The 19159-nt window shown below is 31.2% G+C and overlaps 8 protein-coding genes across 8 annotated transcripts; 3 read left to right on the plus strand and 5 right to left on the minus strand.

Moving 5' to 3' along the window:
• Nucleotides 1-255: 255 nt before the first annotated feature.
• On the minus strand, nucleotides 256-7272 carry cgd5_810 (leucine-rich repeat protein; the record flags this gene model as incomplete). Its single annotated transcript, XM_626034.1, has 1 exon — nucleotides 256-7272. The coding sequence occupies one exon, from the start codon at nucleotides 7270-7272 to the stop codon at nucleotides 256-258; it is 7017 nt and encodes a 2338-aa protein (XP_626034.1).
• A 632-nt stretch (nucleotides 7273-7904) lies between these two features.
• Nucleotides 7905-9476, plus strand: cgd5_820 (calcium/calmodulin dependent protein kinase with a kinase domain and 4 calmodulin like EF hands; the record flags this gene model as incomplete). The annotated part of the gene is made up of 1 exon (XM_626035.1): nucleotides 7905-9476. A coding segment is annotated over one exon (1572 nt), but the record flags the coding sequence as incomplete, so codon positions are not given.
• Nucleotides 9477-10107: 631 nt separating this feature from the next.
• cgd5_830 (membrane associated protein with a transmembrane domain near C-terminus) lies at nucleotides 10108-12813 on the minus strand (the record flags this gene model as incomplete). Its single annotated transcript, XM_626036.1, has 1 exon — nucleotides 10108-12813. The coding sequence occupies one exon, from the start codon at nucleotides 12811-12813 to the stop codon at nucleotides 10108-10110; it is 2706 nt and encodes a 901-aa protein (XP_626036.1).
• Nucleotides 12814-13904: 1091 nt separating this feature from the next.
• cgd5_840 (PP2C like phosphatase) lies at nucleotides 13905-14669 on the plus strand (the record flags this gene model as incomplete). The annotated part of the gene is made up of 1 exon (XM_626037.1): nucleotides 13905-14669. A coding segment is annotated over one exon (765 nt), but the record flags the coding sequence as incomplete, so codon positions are not given.
• Nucleotides 14670-15037: 368 nt separating this feature from the next.
• Nucleotides 15038-15415, plus strand: cgd5_850 (vacuolar ATP synthase subunit F; the record flags this gene model as incomplete). The annotated part of the gene is made up of 1 exon (XM_626038.1): nucleotides 15038-15415. One exon carries the CDS (start codon nucleotides 15038-15040, stop codon nucleotides 15413-15415), a length of 378 nt encoding a protein of 125 aa, XP_626038.1.
• Nucleotides 15416-15546: 131 nt separating this feature from the next.
• On the minus strand, nucleotides 15547-16143 carry cgd5_860 (hypothetical protein; the record flags this gene model as incomplete). The annotated part of the gene is made up of 1 exon (XM_626039.1): nucleotides 15547-16143. One exon carries the CDS (start codon nucleotides 16141-16143, stop codon nucleotides 15547-15549), a length of 597 nt encoding a protein of 198 aa, XP_626039.1.
• A 670-nt stretch (nucleotides 16144-16813) lies between these two features.
• cgd5_870 (hypothetical protein) lies at nucleotides 16814-17389 on the minus strand (the record flags this gene model as incomplete). Its single annotated transcript, XM_001388222.1, has 1 exon — nucleotides 16814-17389. One exon carries the CDS (start codon nucleotides 17387-17389, stop codon nucleotides 16814-16816), a length of 576 nt encoding a protein of 191 aa, XP_001388259.1.
• Nucleotides 17390-17820: 431 nt separating this feature from the next.
• Nucleotides 17821-18960, minus strand: cgd5_880 (VirR/VirH family protein; the record flags this gene model as incomplete). Its single annotated transcript, XM_626040.1, has 1 exon — nucleotides 17821-18960. A coding segment is annotated over one exon (1140 nt), but the record flags the coding sequence as incomplete, so codon positions are not given.
• Between the last annotated feature and the right edge of the window lie 199 nt (nucleotides 18961-19159).

Below are 19159 nucleotides of genomic sequence, written 5' to 3' on the forward strand. Positions count from 1 at the left end.
GAATTCTACTTCGAGAATAATTCAATTTAAACCTGATTCTTTCAATTTTTTAGAATATTTTGAATAAAAATATTAACCATTATTCAGCATATAAACAAAATATTTTATTATTTAAAAAAGAAAAGTAGTTAAAAAGTATATTGGAAATGAACTTTAATCCTATTTTACAAGTGACAAAAAAATTCAAATAATCAAAATAAACCTGGCGCCAAATCGTCAACTTGAAAATTTAAAACTAAATATAGATTATTTATGCTAAAGTAAGAATGAGGAAAATACTGATTTATCATTTTTGTAGTTCTTTTGATTGACTTTATTGAGATTTGGAGGATTGAGTACAGGAACCATTCTTCTCTTCCAATCATTGGAATTTTCAAGCTCATTAATGACTATCGCAATACCTATCTTGAATCTTTCTCTCGCTGAGTCATCGAGAAAAATGAGCTGAAGAGAAGTCAGCCTAGACAACTTCTTTCTTTCTTTACTAGTAGCATCCTTTGAATCGCTGACATCTCCATCGCTTTCGTCAGATCCTAGTAGGGGATCTTCATCACTACTTGTTGGTTTAAAAATTTTAGCCTTTGCATCATTTTCCGCATCACCTTTAGATTTCTCCCATTGATTCTTTTTCTTCTTTTTCTTCTTTTTCTTTTTTGGGCATAATTGATAAACTAGTTTGACTTCTGGTTCTTCTAGTGGGCCAAATTGTGCAATTCTTAAACGGTGAATCCTAAATACACGTAATTTTTGGAACAAATTTTCCTTTGCAAGCTTTAGCCTTGTTTCATACCAAGTAGCAAATTCAGATCTGAAATTCTTTAAAGAAATTCCAATGGATTTATTCTCTAATTTTCTTGTATTGGTTCCCGGTTTTGAGTTTTTATTCTCTTCATTATTTTTGTCGATTGATTCATCATTCCCTTGAAATTTATCTTCAGATATATCTACATTTTGGTTCGGTATTTTATCCAATATTCCCAAAAAATTCATTAGTCCATGCTTTTGAACTCCAGAAATGCTATCACTTACTTCCTTTAAACTAGAAATTTCAACGCTTGGTGGTATTACCATTTCTCTTCTAAAATATAAATCCTCACCAGTTTCCAGCATATTTGAATCAGGGCAAAACCAAAATCTCCAATCTACAAGAAACTCATATACACTATTAATTGTTACTACATATAACTTTAGTTGTGCCTTTTCTGCGTCATGTAGCATTGCAGCCCTTGGATACGCAGAAATAGGAAATCTACTTTTCCGCTTTGGAGGAAAAATTAAATCAGAAACTGTATCTATCATTTCATCAATGAAGAACTTCTTTTTTTTCAAATCTGGGGGCCTTAAAGAATATAGCTTATCAATTTTTGGATTGTTTATTTCTTCTGGCTTTAATTTTTCACCTAAAGCAAATTGTATTGCTCTAACATTGTCAATCCTTAATAAATGGCTCAAACAAGTTCTACTCACAAAATCATTATATATATTCAACGGAATACTCAAAAACTCGGCAGACTTTTTTCTGATTCGATTAAGCATCTCATCTCTATCATCAATTTTATCAAATATTATTATATCATAAATTGTACTTCTCCATGTAAAATTAGAATTTATCGCATCAACATTTTCTGACGTTTTATCGTTTTGAGATGTAGAACCAGAATTTAAGTTCCATCCAAGCATTGCTGTTTGCTCACCCAATAAGCTTCTAACAATTCTCTTTAGATCCGAGTATTCCCTTTTAATTATCGCTGTTGGATCCTCTTTATACTTAAATTGTTCGTTTGCCACTACATTTCTCACGGTTTTTGGTCTTTCAAAAATATAATAAGCATTTGTAGTTAATATTAAAACGCTTCTTATACTTTGAGGAGGCCCTGGGTCTTCATTATCGGAATTACTCCCACCTAAAATCCCGGATAAATTGATCCCTGTCAATTCGGAAATACTTGAAGATATATCATTGCCTTTTTTAGTTGATTCATCATTTTTTTTGCTTCTTTCCTTCTTCACATAATCTCTTAGCTCTTTAGTCTGTATAAATACATAGCAAGGATAAACCCCAATAATTCTTTCATTTCTTTCGTAATAATATGATAAAAAGAGCTCCACTCCCTTTGAAAAATGTAAGGTATTAACATGATCCATTAACTCAAAGACAAAAGAGCGTCTCAAAGGAAAATGTCTAAAAATTGTCTGAAATGTAAAACCCTCTACTACATAATACCTATATTTGGAAGATTTTTCCATAAGCAGAGATAGCGACTTAGAACTATATTGTCTCATTGACTCTCTCAATTTAATCATGGTTTCTGGCATTTCCTCCTTCTTTTCTTGTATGTATTTTCTAGTAAACATTAGCGGAATATGAGCCATATATGTGCCATGACTACTACCAATAGAAATCTGAATATCAAATAATACCATCTGTTGTAGACAGTTTAAAAGTAGAGGACTAATAAAATATCGAATAGACTTTTCCAGTCCATATTCATTTATGGATTCAACTCTAGAAAATTGAATATTCCCCAATAATTCCAACATTGAATATATTGCTTTACATAAGCAAGTGCAAAGTAGTTGCTCTTCTGGTTTTAAGTGCCTTCTTGTTGCTTGCTGTAATATATAGACAATGGCATCCAAAATTGAGTTAATAAACCAAAATCCAATATATAGAGGTATTAATAAATCCATAGATGCTGCATTAGTATTTGTTTCAAGCTCAAAAATATCACTTAAAATTATCAGGAACTTTGAAGCTACGTGGGATTCTAATAATCCGCAACTTAGTACCAGCTTTGCAGTTCCATCCAAAATGTAAGGTTTCAGCATGACTTTCTTTGCATAACTTCTCAGTTTCAAGCTCGTATTTGATTTTATGCATACAAATATTATTCTCAAAAATGGTGCTACAGCAAGATGAATATTCACTGTTGCAGAAATAATGTTCTTCCAAACAGAGCCAGATCCTTCCAATTTATTTTGAGCTTTTACCGTTTCAGATGAACTTAGAGATGCAGAAGTTAAACTAATTGAGTTACTGGAGTTTGCACCTCCAATATTATCAAAACTTAAAGAATTAGAAACTTTTAAATCACTTTCTATAGATCCAGTAGTTAGCGGCCCATATTTGTTGTAGACACCATGTAGAATATTCCTTGCTCTTGGATGAATAATAATTGTTTCCTCGTTGGGATTTGCTTCGTAATCCAAATCTGCAACTTCTTCAATTTCAATATCAGAATCTGATAATGATAGCATGCTTCCTTGATCATCGCTTCCTGAAAACAAGGGCAAATTAGTTTCATTTTCAATATCATCTTCTAATTCTTCGCCTACTACTTTACTGCCTTGGAAGTTAAGGATATTTCTCCATCCTTTATTCTCTCTATCTCTTTCATTGTAAGTTGTTGAATCATCATCTTCCTCTTCTTCAATTTTTTCTGAGACGCGTTTTTCTTTAGATAAAATGGACCCTTTTAATATTCCTGCCCAAGTATTTGCTGTTGAAATTATAGATTTTTTGTGATCGAAATTTTCAATTAAACCATTTGAAGATTCTTTGATATCCTTGAATTCACTATCAATTAAATTTGATAAAAATAAGTAAACTCTAATAATTCCATCAGCTTCAACAAACATTTCGTCCTGAATTAATTTATCAGAAAACTCCATTTCATCCAAAAATAAAAGTTGTTCAATAAAAGGTTCTAAAGTTAAATCCCACATACTTGATTCCCTTGAAATAACATTCATAAAAATACTCTCCAATGTAGAGATTCCTTCAATAGGCGAGGTTGTCTCTTTCTGAAATTGCAATGCGTAATCAAGCTGTGACTTTTCAAGCTCAAATAATTCTTCATCAGAGACCCCAGTTAATACATCAGCCAATCTACATAAAACTCTGACTACAACCTTTTTTGAAGATGAAAGTCGGTTTTGACCTTTCAATGTACCCAACAATATATTAACAGACCTCCCTGGCCATGAAATTTCCAACGCAGTATCGGGGTCAAAAGCAGCGAAATGTTTTTCCTCTTTTTTCAGAGAATATTCGAATAGGGACTGTATTTCAGAAGTTCTTAAGTATTCTCTAAAGCCTTTATATCTAGATAATGCTCTTACAACTCTAGAAGAAGAAAGAATTGAGAACATATCATGCGTCTGAACCTCATTTACATTGCTTAAGTGGTTAACTACAAGTTTAAAGGGGGAATTCAAAATAAATTGATTCCAGGAATATTTGAGACCTAGGAAGATGATTAAACCAATGTCTTTTGCAAATGTTTCTTTGAAAATATGCCAATTACTACTATCTTTATTGTTTATTAGCCTGCGAATATAATTAAGTATATGTGTCCAAAGAGGCCCCAAAATACTAAATGTTAGATCATTTTCAGAACTAGAAACATCTTTGTTTTCAGACAAAGCAATATCATCTCCGTTTTCATCTTTTTTTATTCCATCCTTATTAAGCGACTCTATCTTTAAAAGTCTTAGTAATTCATTTATAGATATTGTATCCATTTCTGTGATGTCTATCATAGAGAGTATCTGAATTGCTGAAATAGGAACCGATTCACCCGGAATCTCAAGTAGTCTCATGAAGAGAATACAATATCCTCTTTTATAAATCTCTTCAATTACTTTTGAGCAAATCCCTATTGTCTTATTCTTGAAAAGAAAAACAATCATGTTCAGTATTGCTTGAATACTTTTTTGAACTTTTTCCGAGTTTGCATTTTTTAATATCTCCAATATACCTTCTGAAGAACTGTTTGAACCTTCAATATTTGAACTGTAAAATGAAACCATTTCTCTAAAATATTGGTTTCCGTTTAGAAATTCTAACTGAGGATTTAAAAAATCCATTTGTTGGATAATGTAGTTGAGAACTTGAAATGATTCACCATTACCAAATATTCTAAATTGAGTTCCAAGTGGCATGTTTCCATTATATATGTTTAGAGCTTTCCCTATCAGCGATGAGCTTTCAGATATTGGGATATATTGTATAGATTCAACTTGCTCACTTCTATTGCAGATACTTAATAACGTGGCCATACAAGCAAATACAACGTCCGGATCACCAAATGGGATTTCTTTTATTGGTATTAACATCCAATCAATAAGATGAAAATTTACAATCATTTGCATTAAAGCCACTTTACTAGATTCAACAAAGCAATTTACAGTTTGAATCACCTCTGAACATAATATCGATGTCTTTTCATCAAATTTTGATGTGAGTCCACTAGATAAAAATTCAGACAGTATTGGCATTAGAAAATTTGAGTGCAATCCTAAATCAACACAGGCTTTTGACGCCTTTTCAGAAGCTAAACAACAATTCCGGATTATTTTTAGGTAGAAAATAATTAATGTCTGCTGGAAATCTGTAAATTTGACAAAATCTGGTAGAATATTTAAGCTCAAAGTCTCTTTCTGCTTACCTTTGTAAATAGTCTGCTTTTTATTGCGTTTTTTTGAAAGTAATTTAGCAATCTTGTGGATTGAAAATGAGTCTCCTCTTCCAAGCTGACCAGATGCAGAAATCTCACGAGAAATATAATCAAGTGCCTGATCAGACAATATATGTTCAGTTGATGACCATCTGAAAAATTGCTCATTTTTTGGTCTGTTTACTGTTAATGATTGACCTTGGTTTCCCATCTCTCCATATCCACCCTTATTTATGTTTGCAGGAGTTGAATAAAGATATAAAGTAATTAGTGTTCCAGCAAGATCCATGGGAACTCCATAACCTGACAATATGATTGCATTATCTTTGTAAAGGGAAACTAGTGCTAAAATAGACATTAATGGTCTATGAAACTCCGTTCTAACATAAGATGAGGTATAATCCAGTATCAATCCCATGTGGTCATTTAATGCCATTGCTAATAGCCTACTGTGCGGAAGAATCGACATAGATGCAAATACCGTTTGCACTATAGGATCTGAAAAATGCCGACCTTTAAGAGCTGGGAAAACTAAAGTACTTATTATATAACTAACTTCACTTTGAACATCTTTCTTATTCATAAGACCTCCAAGTAGCCTGGAAACTCCAATTGCAAGGCCTCCTGATGGTATATGAATCAGCCTGACTAATGCAGTTAATAGCCAAATTCTACAAAAGTCAGAACTTTGAGTAATTGGGTTTTCTTCCTGCCGGTCAATTGCTAATGCAAAAAGTTCCAAAAATCTTTCAGTTTCTCTGGCTCTATCACTAGGTAGTCTCGCAGAAGGACTGAATACTTTGATAAACCTTCTTGCTTCAAAATGATCGATATCACCTAAGTCACCTCCATAGTCAGTTGTCCATGGTTTCATGGTTTCATTGTAAATGCTCTCTGACCCTTGAAGAATATTGGCACAAAGCTGGATAGTTGGCCCCTCATCAATTAAATATTCAAGCAACTCTATTAGTATGTCAATACGCCCATAATTAGTGCTACTTACATTTCCAAGTTCTAGGATCTTTGTAGCATCATATCTACTCCCTTGTCTTAATTCATAAACATCATCATAGTTATTAATAAGGCTGAAGTCAAAATTCATATTTCTCTTCCTTTGCAAAGCTGTCAGCTCACGCCCATTGAGATATCTTAAATTAGGCAAGCAAGAGATTATTAATGATTGGTATTCCGGGAAAATACTACAAAATGGGTTTCCTTGAATGGAAAATTCTCTTATAGAATCTTTAAACATCAAAGCTAGCCTTCCTAAGATACTTGGCAGTACATTTATGTTGTTATATGACAAATCTAACCGTCTTAACTTATTACACTTACTTATGTTCTTCCAAGCTTCCTTACCAGAACAATTAATTTGAATATTGTTATTGGAAAGATTAAGATACATAAGATTTTCTAAAAATGTTAAATCAGGTAATTCAGACAAATTGTTTGAGCTTAAATTGAGATTAATTAAATATGGTAGAGAAATTGGGCTCTCAAATTCCGAAATTTTGTTTCCCATCAAATTTAAGTTGATTAAGGAATAAAACCTCAGAGAGTCATCCATGCTAAACATGCCCTCTAAGCTAACCAAATCATTATTACTTAAGTCGATTGTCTCAATTTCACTCAAATTTAGGTATTTGTTCATCAAACCATCTGATGTACCTCTAAGAGTTGTCAGTTTAAAATTTTGACCACTAAAATCTAAAACCTTATGACTTTTGTATTTCCACCCTTCGCCAAGGAGTTCACGAAACTCATACTTGGAAAGTTCGGTCACATATTCTGTCGTTTTCTTTTGTACTTGCATTATTATTGCAGCATTTTATTATAAAAATACCTTTTAAAATCCCACAGATTGCTTTTCAGTTTGCCATGCAAATAACAAAAAAGCACACTTACCGCCATCAAACGATTTTATTTTAGGGCCTACATGACCGCCACCCGATACTTTGGCGGCACAGTTTTGGCGGTGTCCATGCAAAATAAATCTGAATAGACAGTGCGAAAAGAAATAAAGACATGTTAAAAGCTCGATGCAATCATTAATGCTCTCGAATTGATCGATAGATTATTTGATCTTGACATTATCAAGAAGCTTAACTGTTTTTTGTTGCAGAATTTTGTGAATCAACGGTTATAGTTATCAAGGTCAAATTATTTTACGATCGGCAAAATAACTGAACGTCAAATAAAGAAAGCCAGATAAAATTGGGAAAAATTACTTCAAACTGAAGGTAGGGATTGAAATAAAAAGAATAGGTCTGGTACTTAAATTATGTAAAAAAAATAATAACAATAACTATTAAACTGTAAGTTAATTGTTAGATTAATATTTAAGACTAATCATTATTTGGAAATAAACCAAGACAATAGTCTATTCAATATTTTTTCTTATTGTTGATTTATAGACAAGTGATTTGAATAAATAGTTTTTTGTGAATATCACTTTTTATTCAAAAGAAAATGGGTTGTACTCCTTCTAAAGGGAAAGTTGAATTTACTTCGCGGAAGCGTGAGGAAAACGAAAAGGAAGTAGAAATTAAATCAGTAGAAATTAAAAATGACCTACAAGCAACTCCTGGAATGTTCATTACATCAAAAAAAGGCCATCTGTCAGAAATGTATCAAAGAGTTAAAAAACTAGGTTCTGGAGCTTATGGAGAAGTGTTGTTGTGCAGAGACAAGGTAACTCATGTAGAGAGAGCCATAAAAATTATCCGAAAAACTTCAGTTAGTACCTCTTCAAATTCTAAGTTATTGGAAGAGGTTGCAGTATTAAAATTGTTAGATCATCCAAATATCATGAAGCTATACGATTTTTTTGAAGATAAAAGAAATTATTATCTTGTTATGGAATGTTACAAGGGTGGAGAGTTATTTGATGAAATTATTCATAGGATGAAATTTAATGAAGTTGATGCAGCAGTCATTATCAAGCAAGTATTGAGTGGCGTTACATATTTACATAAACACAACATAGTTCATAGAGATTTAAAGCCTGAAAATCTTTTATTGGAATCAAAGGAAAAAGACGCATTGATTAAAATTGTTGACTTTGGTCTTTCAGCCGTTTTTGAAAACCAGAAAAAAATGAAAGAACGTCTTGGCACTGCATACTATATTGCTCCTGAAGTCCTCAGGAAAAAATATGATGAAAAATGTGATGTTTGGTCAATTGGTGTAATATTATTCATTCTATTAGCAGGTTATCCTCCATTTGGGGGGCAGACAGATCAAGAGATACTCAGGAAAGTCGAAAAGGGTAAATACACATTTGATTCACCCGAATGGAAGAATGTCTCTGAAGGTGCAAAGGATTTAATTAAACAGATGCTTCAATTTGACTCTCAAAGAAGAATTTCCGCTCAGCAAGCCCTGGAACATCCATGGATCAAGGAGATGTGTAGTAAGAAAGAATCAGGTATTGAGCTACCAAGCCTTGCTAATGCTATTGAGAATATGCGTAAATTCCAGAACTCCCAAAAGCTTGCGCAGGCAGCTCTACTTTATATGGCTTCAAAACTAACTTCTCAAGAGGAAACAAAAGAGCTAACAGATATTTTCAGACATATAGACAAAAATGGCGATGGGCAGCTTGATCGTCAAGAACTAATTGATGGGTATTCAAAGTTATCTGGAGAAGAGGTTGCAGTATTTGATTTACCTCAGATTGAAAGTGAAGTAGATGCAATTCTAGGCGCTGCAGACTTTGATAGAAATGGTTACATCGACTATTCAGAGTTTGTTACTGTTGCAATGGATCGAAAATCTTTATTAAGCAAAGATAAGTTGGAATCAGCTTTCCAAAAATTCGATCAAGACGGGAATGGTAAGATAAGTGTAGATGAACTTGCTTCAGTTTTTGGATTAGATCATTTGGAAAGTAAAACATGGAAAGAAATGATATCTGGAATAGATTCAAACAATGATGGCGATGTTGATTTTGAGGAATTCTGTAAAATGATACAGAAGCTCTGTTCTAATAATGAACCCCAGCTCAAAAAAAATTAATATTCTCTGTTTCTAATATTAATGGCTTTTTTAACGGATCTTTTTTTTTTATTTATTGTATTTTTTTTCTTGAAAGATATTTTCAATAATTTCAGTCTAATTTTCTCATCCTTTATTATTTTAATTTAAATTGGGTTTTTGTTACTAATAAAATAATTATATAGTATTCTCTCCTAAATCTAAGTGACAGATTTACTAAAAATATTTCTAAAACTTGCATAATAAAACTATTAGCCAGAAATTATTCTCTTTAAGTTTACTCTTTTTTTATAATAAGCTCCTGAAAACTTAGTCTTAAATATTAATTAATTCAATGATTATAACAATTCTCAACTTTAATCGCCAATTATGATCAAGACAGTAAGGCGATGCATTCCAAATCATTACAAATACTTACATAACTAAAGTATATATTTGCATACAAACAAAAAATAAATAAAAATTAATTATTAATCAAATAATGCCTGAAAGTGAGAAGAAGTAGAAAATAGAGATAAAATATAAACTTTGTTTTGCCAAATGTTGAATTTGACACTTTAACTTAAAAATTCACACATTGAGAAATCATTTTATTAAAGTTATCATCTTAGTTTAATGTTACATTATATTATATTTTATTATATATATATGACTATGCGGAAATAAAGTTACTCTTGAAGCCCTGATGTTCTTTCATGTCTTCAGCCTTTTCTTTTCTATCCAGTATAATGATTATTATTCCAATAATGAGCAGCGCAAGCGTACACACAATCAGAACACCTCTTATGGTCTTTTGTGGGCTAACAGAAAGAACAAGTGTCCAGTGGTGTGGAGCATCTATTGGGTTAAGTTGCGCAATTATTTGAGTGTTTGGAATGAGACCTGTCCAAATATTGGCGTAAGTAAACTGAGCACTTCCACTATTCCATCTTGAAACTCCATCACTGAATAATTGTCTATATTCTAAAATTGAATCACTTCCTGAAAGCAATTTTTTGTTAATGTAGTTAGTTCCTACATATAGCTCTTCTATATAATTGTTCGTCTTTCCCAAACCAAATAGTACAAAAGGAGTTTGAAGAACTCTCCCCGTAGAATGAGACATTTGCGTTGCAGTCATTAAAATATCGTCTCCTACCAATCCAGTCATTCTGATTTTGACTGTAGCACCAAAAAATGTAGTTCCTACTTTTTTTGAATTTCCAGAGAGTTGTTTTGATATGATTGGGAAGTTTAATACAGAAACTTTAACAAAAAGATTGGGGTTATCTGATGACGCAATATTCAATGAAACTTTGGCTTTACCACTTTTTTCTGGATAAGAAACTGAAATAATATCTAAATTACCATCCTCGAAGAAGTCATAAAATGCTGCATATTCAACTGAAAAATTGGTAGATGTTGATATCGAGCTTGAGACAACAAATCTTCTGTAGAGAGGATCTCCGTTTTGGATTATGTCATTATTTGTTAAAAACCCGGACAACCATTGAAATGCATACTTAAACATTTTTGATATTTTTTCATATAGTTTGCCCTTTTCTTTTAAGTTTAAAGTATTAGAATTACTTGAATTTACGTCATATCCATCCAAATTAAATTGAGCTAATGGTTCGTTTGTTTTGTTAACCATCGTTCTTTCAATAGGTAAGTTTTCAATAAGTTTTGTTTGCCTTGTTCCATTCCCAAACTTTAATATTGCGAGTATATCTGGATATCCGTCCAAATTAAAGTCTCCTATATTGATTTCTACCTGATTGTTTTCATTTATTGCCCATTGCATGGATGATTCTTTAATGGATTTATTATTCGGAAAAAATGAAAAAAAAGATGCAACTTGGTTGGCAATATTGTTTTTCTGAGAATGCTCTAACCCTTCGTCAATAGAATTATTAAATGTTTTATTTTGAGTATTGATTTCATCAATAATACTATCTGAAATGGCTGAAACAGTAAAATCATTGAAAAACGACCCCATTGAATGGCTGTCAATCTTCTTTCCTCCAAATAGTGATGAAAAGAATCCAACTGCATTTTTATTACTATCGTATGATTCAAGTTCCTGAAATATAAGTTTAATATCTTCATCAGTAAAGCTATGAATTTTAAATGGAGATGCAGAACAATACATATTCGGACTCCTGCACTTAATAGTAAATTCACTATCGTTTTCCTTAATATTGTTTTTATATATGGAAAAACCAAATTGATTTGTACTAGTACAGTCTTTATATTCGTGGATATTTGGAATAAAAACTAGACGGCTTTTTGACTCGCACCCAAAATTACCTAGGTGGCAAACAGGCACAATAAGATCTGTAGTTCCATCTCTATTAAAATCCGAGTACGAAATACCTAATGTACCAATAGGCAGTAGTATCAAACCTAATTTATTATTTTTTTGATTCTGATGAAAATATCTTCTGAAAACTGAAATATCTCCAATTATTTCATTTGTCCAAATCTCTAAACCTTTCCTGACTGGAGAGCCAAAATCGTTATATTCTGTGTTTGGATCTTCATAATAAACTTCAAGAACTAAATCTGATCTACAATCTCCATCCATATCTACAAACGCTGATGAATGTCCTTTAACCAAGCGGCCATAGTTATAATTTGATGATTCAAGATCCACCCATTGACTAATCTCATTTCCCCACTCATATTTTTTTAAAAATATTTTATCAGGTAAATTATGATTTTCAGAGTTTTTTTTATCAAAGGTAGATTCGATATTATTTTCATTCACCCAAATAAATCTTTTCCCATCGTCAGATTCTCCAAGTAAATCCAGCATTCCATCTCCATTGATATCAATTGCTAGAGGGTCAACCACAGAAAACTCGTTGTCCTGTGAAACCCATACGTTTTCCAGCTCCATGCTTCTAGGATTGTAAGAAAATAGCATCAACCCAATTTTATCGCGTTTATTACTTTTGATATTTTGCTCTTTGTAAAATGTTACCATAATATCAACCTTACCATTTCCTGTCCAGTCTGTGGCTATTAACGATGCCAATTTACCATCAAAATTCGCCATGGGGCCATTATAAAACTCTCCTTCAGTATTATTCCAAAGCAAGACTTTAATTTTTTTCTCTTGCTCATTGAATACTACTATATCTGTGAATTTGTCGCCATTAAAGTCCACAAAACTTTTAATTTTGCCAAGAACTTCAGGGAAATTAAACTTATCCAGGCGACTTATGCCTGAAGAGTTCGATTTAAATGGCATTTGTGAATGTAACCATTCTAGATTCCACGTTGAATATACATTTGATAAGCACAGTATTATCAGAAAAATATTTCCCAACAAAACTTTCCAAAAAGTGCTGAACTTCCTCCTTGGAAGTATCATTAATTACCATACCCTTTTGTTAAATCCCACTTGCAAATGATTTTTGAGTACTTTCACTTAACTTTGCGTAATCATAAAAACATTCACATAAATTAGTAAAACCCGCCATTATTCAATTCCTTAGGTTTAACTAAAATACATGTAAATTACTTCTATTTGCAAAAATAAGAAATTAATCGATGGATTCCCTCAATATTCTGAATTTAGCATCACTATAAATTTTAATTAATCGTTTTATTCTTAAATCACTACTATTGTTGGAAAGAGGGGGTTTTGAATTATTTTATCTACCACAATAAATATAAAACATACTGAACAAGTTCGGATATTGAAGATTATATAAAATGTGGCTCTTTATGCTACTTCAATCTATATGATTGTTCATATTTTAAATATAACGCAACTTTAGCAACTTTGTGTTAAAAAAAAAATTCGTTTTTTAATAATAGTCGGTTAACACATAGTTCCTATTGAAATTCATTTCAATTAATATTAACTTAATATCAACCTTCTAACAACTAAATAAAAAGTTAATTTAATTTTAATTAGAAATATTTTTTGGGGGTGTTTTAATACATTTTCAAAGGTGGGGATAAGAAAAAAGGTGAGGGAAAAGTTGAGGCTTACCACAAGCGAGAAAATATTGCGGTAGGTTAAAAAATTATTACCTTTCCAAAATATAGCTGGGCAAGAAAGATATCTTTTTATTTGAATGAAATAGAGAAATGTCAGAAAATTTACCCGTGTATACAGAGTTATTTGACGCTCCATGGGTATTTGGGAATTATGAGGTTACAATTGATCAGAATATAGGCAAGTATTACACATGAATTATTCATTAACAAATATTTATCGAAAAACAATAGGCAGTAGAAAGACTCAGGAAGATCGTTTCTGTATTTGCAACAAACTGATAAATGGGCATGATGATGTCTGTTTTTTTGGTGTTTTCGATGGCACAGTAGGTAAGTTTAGTATAACTATTTATATTCGCAAATTGTCAATATTAATTCTGTAGGAGAATTTGCATCAAATAATATTAAAGATATAATCATTCCTGCCATGCTGAGCACTCCAATATGGTAAGTTAATCTGCCTATGGGTCTCTGTTATTTAAACGGTTTTCAATCACCATAAAATATAGGAAGTTAATTGTCGAACATATAGAAAAAGGGGATTTAAAATTAACTGAAGAGTTTAAGAATATTTTGAGAGATTTGATGGTAACCACATTTAAAAAAGCTGATAGTATACTTATTGAGAAGTGCAAAGCCGAAGAAAAACATTATTCTTCTTGCACGGGAGTTGTATTATTGTTTATTAAAGATATACTAGTAAATGCACATATTGGTGACTCACGCTCTGTTGCGTGCACTTATTCGAACTCTATCAACTTGGCACAGTTTCTAACAATTGATCACAAACCTGACCAACCGCTGGAATATCGAAGAATTGTAGAAAATGGTGGTTCAGTTGAATACCTACAAAACCACAATAACAAGCCATTTCTTAGGGGCGGAGACTTTACCCGGAGAAGAGCAAGAGGTGAAACTCCAATGCAACTACAATATTCTAGAGCGTTTGGAGGTAAAGACCTTAAGCCATATGGGCTCAGTTGTGTTCCTGATATTTCTATTATTAGTTTGAATCAAAATAATAGACTATTTATTATTGCAACCGATGGAATTTGGGATTTGCTTTCAGCCCAACAAAGTTGTGACTTGTCTTTTTACTCGCAAGAACTTGGAATACAGCCTGCGAGATACCTTGTAAACGCAGTGCTTGAAGAAACACGCAATAGAAATACAAATTGCGACAACCTCACAGCAATATGTATTATGCACATAAAAAATTGAATTCCCTTCGCTAATACTTGGAGCTTTTCTATTAACACTCACAACTAAAACATAAGTGAATCGCAGTTCATCTGAATCAATATTAGAAGATTTTTTAAATAAGTAGTTACGCGATATTACTATTGCAGATGCAGTTACATACAAAAAATCTAGCTTTATAAATAGGTATAAATAAGCAAATATAACTAGCAATAGGAATTACTTAGAGTACATTGGTAATTTCTATCAATTATTTTTTTTTTAATTTTATTTCTATCGTTGAGGGAGAAACATTTTTCGTTCCGATTGTTAGTGCTTGGCGCTAAGGCGTATTGCATCTCTTTTCGTATTACAATATTTATTAAAAGAAATAAATTGTTTGAAGCGAAATGTCAGGTCAGAGAGCAAGTACACTGCATAACCTGAAGATATATATCATTGGCGATGAGGATACCGTTGCTGGATTTCTGCTAACAGGTATTGGAGCCAGGGATCCTCAAGGGAAAACGAATTTTTTAATAGTTGACTCAAAAACTCCTCAATCTCAAATTGAGGAAACTTTCAAAGACTTTATAAGCCAACAGGACTGCGGAATACTGATGATTAATCAAACTATTGCTGAAGAAATTCGATACCTTGTTAATACTCATGACAAAATCATCCCTACAATATTGGAAGTTCCGAGTAAAGACAAACCATACGACGCAGCTAAAGATTCTGTAATGCAAAGAATTAAGCTATTTTACGGCGGTTCTCTTCCAGAGTAAAATATATTAAAGCACTAGCACTTTACCTTTTTAAGTGATTAATTAGGATAAAATTCTAATTTTAGATACATTAACCTTAGAGAATAAATAGTACCTATTAAACATTTCAATAATTAAATTTTTAATTTCTTTTAATTATTTTCTGTGTTATAGCAATAATTACCCTGATATACTCTTTTACAGACATTTAATGTGTTCTCTTTCATATTTTTATTTTGAACAAGAATTGGTATAGCAGAAGAATTTGCGATTAAAAAGTTCAAGATTGCGCCGTATCTAGTTTTGCATTTGTTAACTCTATTTTGAATCCTTTTAGATTCTGAATGGAGTATCTCCCCTAGCCAATGGTTATCGTCTTGAATATCTTTTATTAAGTCGCTAATTAATATATGTTTCTTAGAGTTACCGTTTGAGTTGTTATCTGAGAATATCCATGAATTAGGATCATCTCTTCTGTTGAAGCTCAAAACAAACTGTTTGTTATCTAAATAAATCTTTGGTTTGTCATCTTCAAAATTCATTAAAAAATTCTTTACTTGATGTGAAGGAACGCTTGAAAAGCAATTTATCATTATTTTACTTTTTTCTTTAATTGAATTAAAAAGCAAGTTTGCATTTGCTTTCTCTGTATTATTATTGTAGGGAAAAAGTGTTCCACTAAGTAAAGGCCCCATCATATTAATCAATTCAGGTAAAAATAAATTGTTCTCTGAAATTCCAGAGTCCATTGTGAATGTTTAGAATAATGTAATATGCTTCTAATTCTTTGTTATTCCTGATCTTGCGTATACGTGTATGCAAATTATTTAAAAAAAAAAAAATATATATATATATATATATATAAATATATATAAATATTTATATATTTGAATTATTGAACTTTATTAAAAGATGAAATTAGCTAAATACTCCAAGATGATTTGAAATATTAAGTTTATTTTTAAAAATAATTAAATATAATATTGAAATTTGAATTATTTATTTATTAAAAATATTACATGACAAACGTATTTATCACATAATCTGCATATTGCAAGTGGCCGCCACGCAATCTTCAAAATGAGAAGACCAAATATTCGGAAGTGAAAAAAATATAAATTAACTAATCAAAAATATTTACTAAAATAATAGTTTAAAAAAAATAATCAGTATTTCCACTAATATACAAGCTATCAAAAAGTTTATTAACTTCGAAAAAATCTTGTTCTTAATACTTTTTTCTGCTTTTGAAATTTGTTGGTATGCGTTTTCCACCCTTAACAACACATTATCAATATTGAAATCTATTCTGTCTATTAAAGAGCCCTGCTCAACAACCATCGATGACATTTCCTTGAAAATGGAATTGAGTTCTGCAATACTTCTTGTTATTTTAGTAATTTCCTTTAAAAATATGAGTTAATCGTCATTATTATATTCACAACTTACCTCGATGTTAAAACCGTTTGCATCTTTAAAAATGAACTCCTTGCTCTGATTATTTGTTTGAGAACAAGAATAACTAGTTTTATTGAATTCTTGTTCTCCTATGACAGAATCTTCAAAATTTGTTTGAACTCCATCTAGACGGTTAATATAATTTTTTTGTAGTTCTGACATATAATTTTTTTGTATAAATTTGAACTGCTGAGATAAAGGATTTAGTTCATTTGCAATACTTATTTCAGCATTTTTCCTCAAAATCATATAGTTAATTAAACTTTTATGGCAAGGTAAATTTTCTTTGCTTTCAGCAGGTGAGTTTGAAATAGATTGGGCTAGACTTTCAATTCGTTTAAATAATTTACAAATAGAATATGTCAATGAATCCACCTCAATTTCAGATAATTTCATTGTATTATCCTTTAGCACGCACATGAGCCTCTTTTGTTGAGTTTTTTGTAAAAGTGATATTAATTCTTTTGCTCTGGTTAGCTCCTCCTGTGCCTCAATATGTAAGTCAACCCAAAAAGGTGGTAAAGTATTGCTTTTCATCTCAATAATAGCGTTATCGCTATTATCAGCATTTTTATTAAATTCGCTTAAATCTGAAAATTATCCGTTTTTTTTTTATATTTCACATTATTATTAACAATTACCTTTATTGATTGAAGATGATCTGTTATTATTGAATAAACCAAAAAGATCAACCCGTCTTTTATACTCAGTTCTAAACCTCAAATAAAGATGTGTTAGATCAACTACTGAATTAATTGGCATGTTCAGTAATAATTAATAGAAAAATGTAGTAAATCATGGGCGATGGCGCCAGCCATATGCAAAGTTAAAAAAAAAAATTATTTGCTACGCTACAATGAGATCTAAATCAGTTAGTTCAACCTTATTTGATTCTTCATCAATTTTATAGTGTATTTCAAATGAATCTATTCTAATCTGATATATCCCGCCATACTAAAAGTTTATTATTAACGAATAATCTTTAAAGCAAATATACTTACCTCATTTATTTTCCTTTGTCTGCATCTTACATCATAGGATAGAGATTGGGTTACAGTCTCGAGAAATTCTATCCTTGATTTGAAAAATATAAACGGCCATTTGCCCCCAAAAGATCTCAGTTCATTAAGCTTTTTTTCGTGCATATTAATTTTTTCTTGTGAAAGCAAACCATTTTTTTCTGTTATTTTATCTAGCTTATTCAAAATTTCATTTGGGATAGAAACTTTAAATTGGCCTTCAATATTATCTACGACCCATCTTGGGCACAATAATTCTTCCTTATCAATGATATCGCATATATGATAAGGTTTAATATCGATAATAGGTGTGCCATTAAGTAAATCTATCCCAGATATAAATATACGATTTCCAGAAATTGACTCAATCTTCACATTAGAGATGCCTATTCTATTAACTCTATGTGGCGTCCTAGTGGAATATACTCCGGTTGATTTTCCATTCATTCCAGGAGGTCGAATTTTTGAATTTATTGTAATATCTTGAGGTACGTCATCAAAAATAAATATAATCCATAAATGGCTAAATTCATCCAAACCGAAAATGAAATCTGAATTGAATTCAGGCAATAGTTGGATTACCCCACGTGAACTTGGAACTAATACAGATTGTCTTGGAACGCCAAATTTTTCTGTCCAACAGCTATAACAATAGCCAATGGTCCGTACAGGAAAAAACTGAATATCATTTTTTGTAATAATGAGATCTTCCACTATTTTTTTATTGTAGACATCCGATACAATATAAAAATTGATGAAACCTCTGCTTCTGTTTTCTATTTTAAATCTGACTTCGGTATTATTCGAGTTTGAAGTTCCCTTAAATAAATAAATATCCGAGTCCTCTCCTTGTTTAAAGTCATTTATTATTATCGCAACAATTTTTTCAATTAGCTTTTCTGATAAAAAATCAGCACTTAACTTTTCCTTTTTTAATTCGAACTCATCAGCATTACATTCCAATTTTAGCCATCTTTCCAATTTTATTATTATATTTGTCGATAAGTCTCCATACTCTCTCCGTTTTGGTGCAACTAAACGAATTTGCTCATTTAAAACTATATTACTTGGTATTTTAAAGTTGAGCTCCTATAAAATTAAACGTTAGTTTAAAAATATTAGATATTTCCTAAACATACATCTATTAATAAATTTATTCCTTTGTAAATTACTTCTTTTAAGTAATTAGATAATTCGAGAATCATAATTGCTGAATTGAAAACAACGCTGCGCCATTAAAAACTTGATTGGTATGGTCAAAAAAAAAAAAAAAATAGTTTAAAATAAA

This window comes from Cryptosporidium parvum, chromosome 5 (genome assembly GCF_000165345.1).
Source record: "Cryptosporidium parvum Iowa II chromosome 5, whole genome shotgun sequence".
Taxonomy (NCBI): Eukaryota; Apicomplexa; class Conoidasida; order Eucoccidiorida; family Cryptosporidiidae; genus Cryptosporidium; species Cryptosporidium parvum.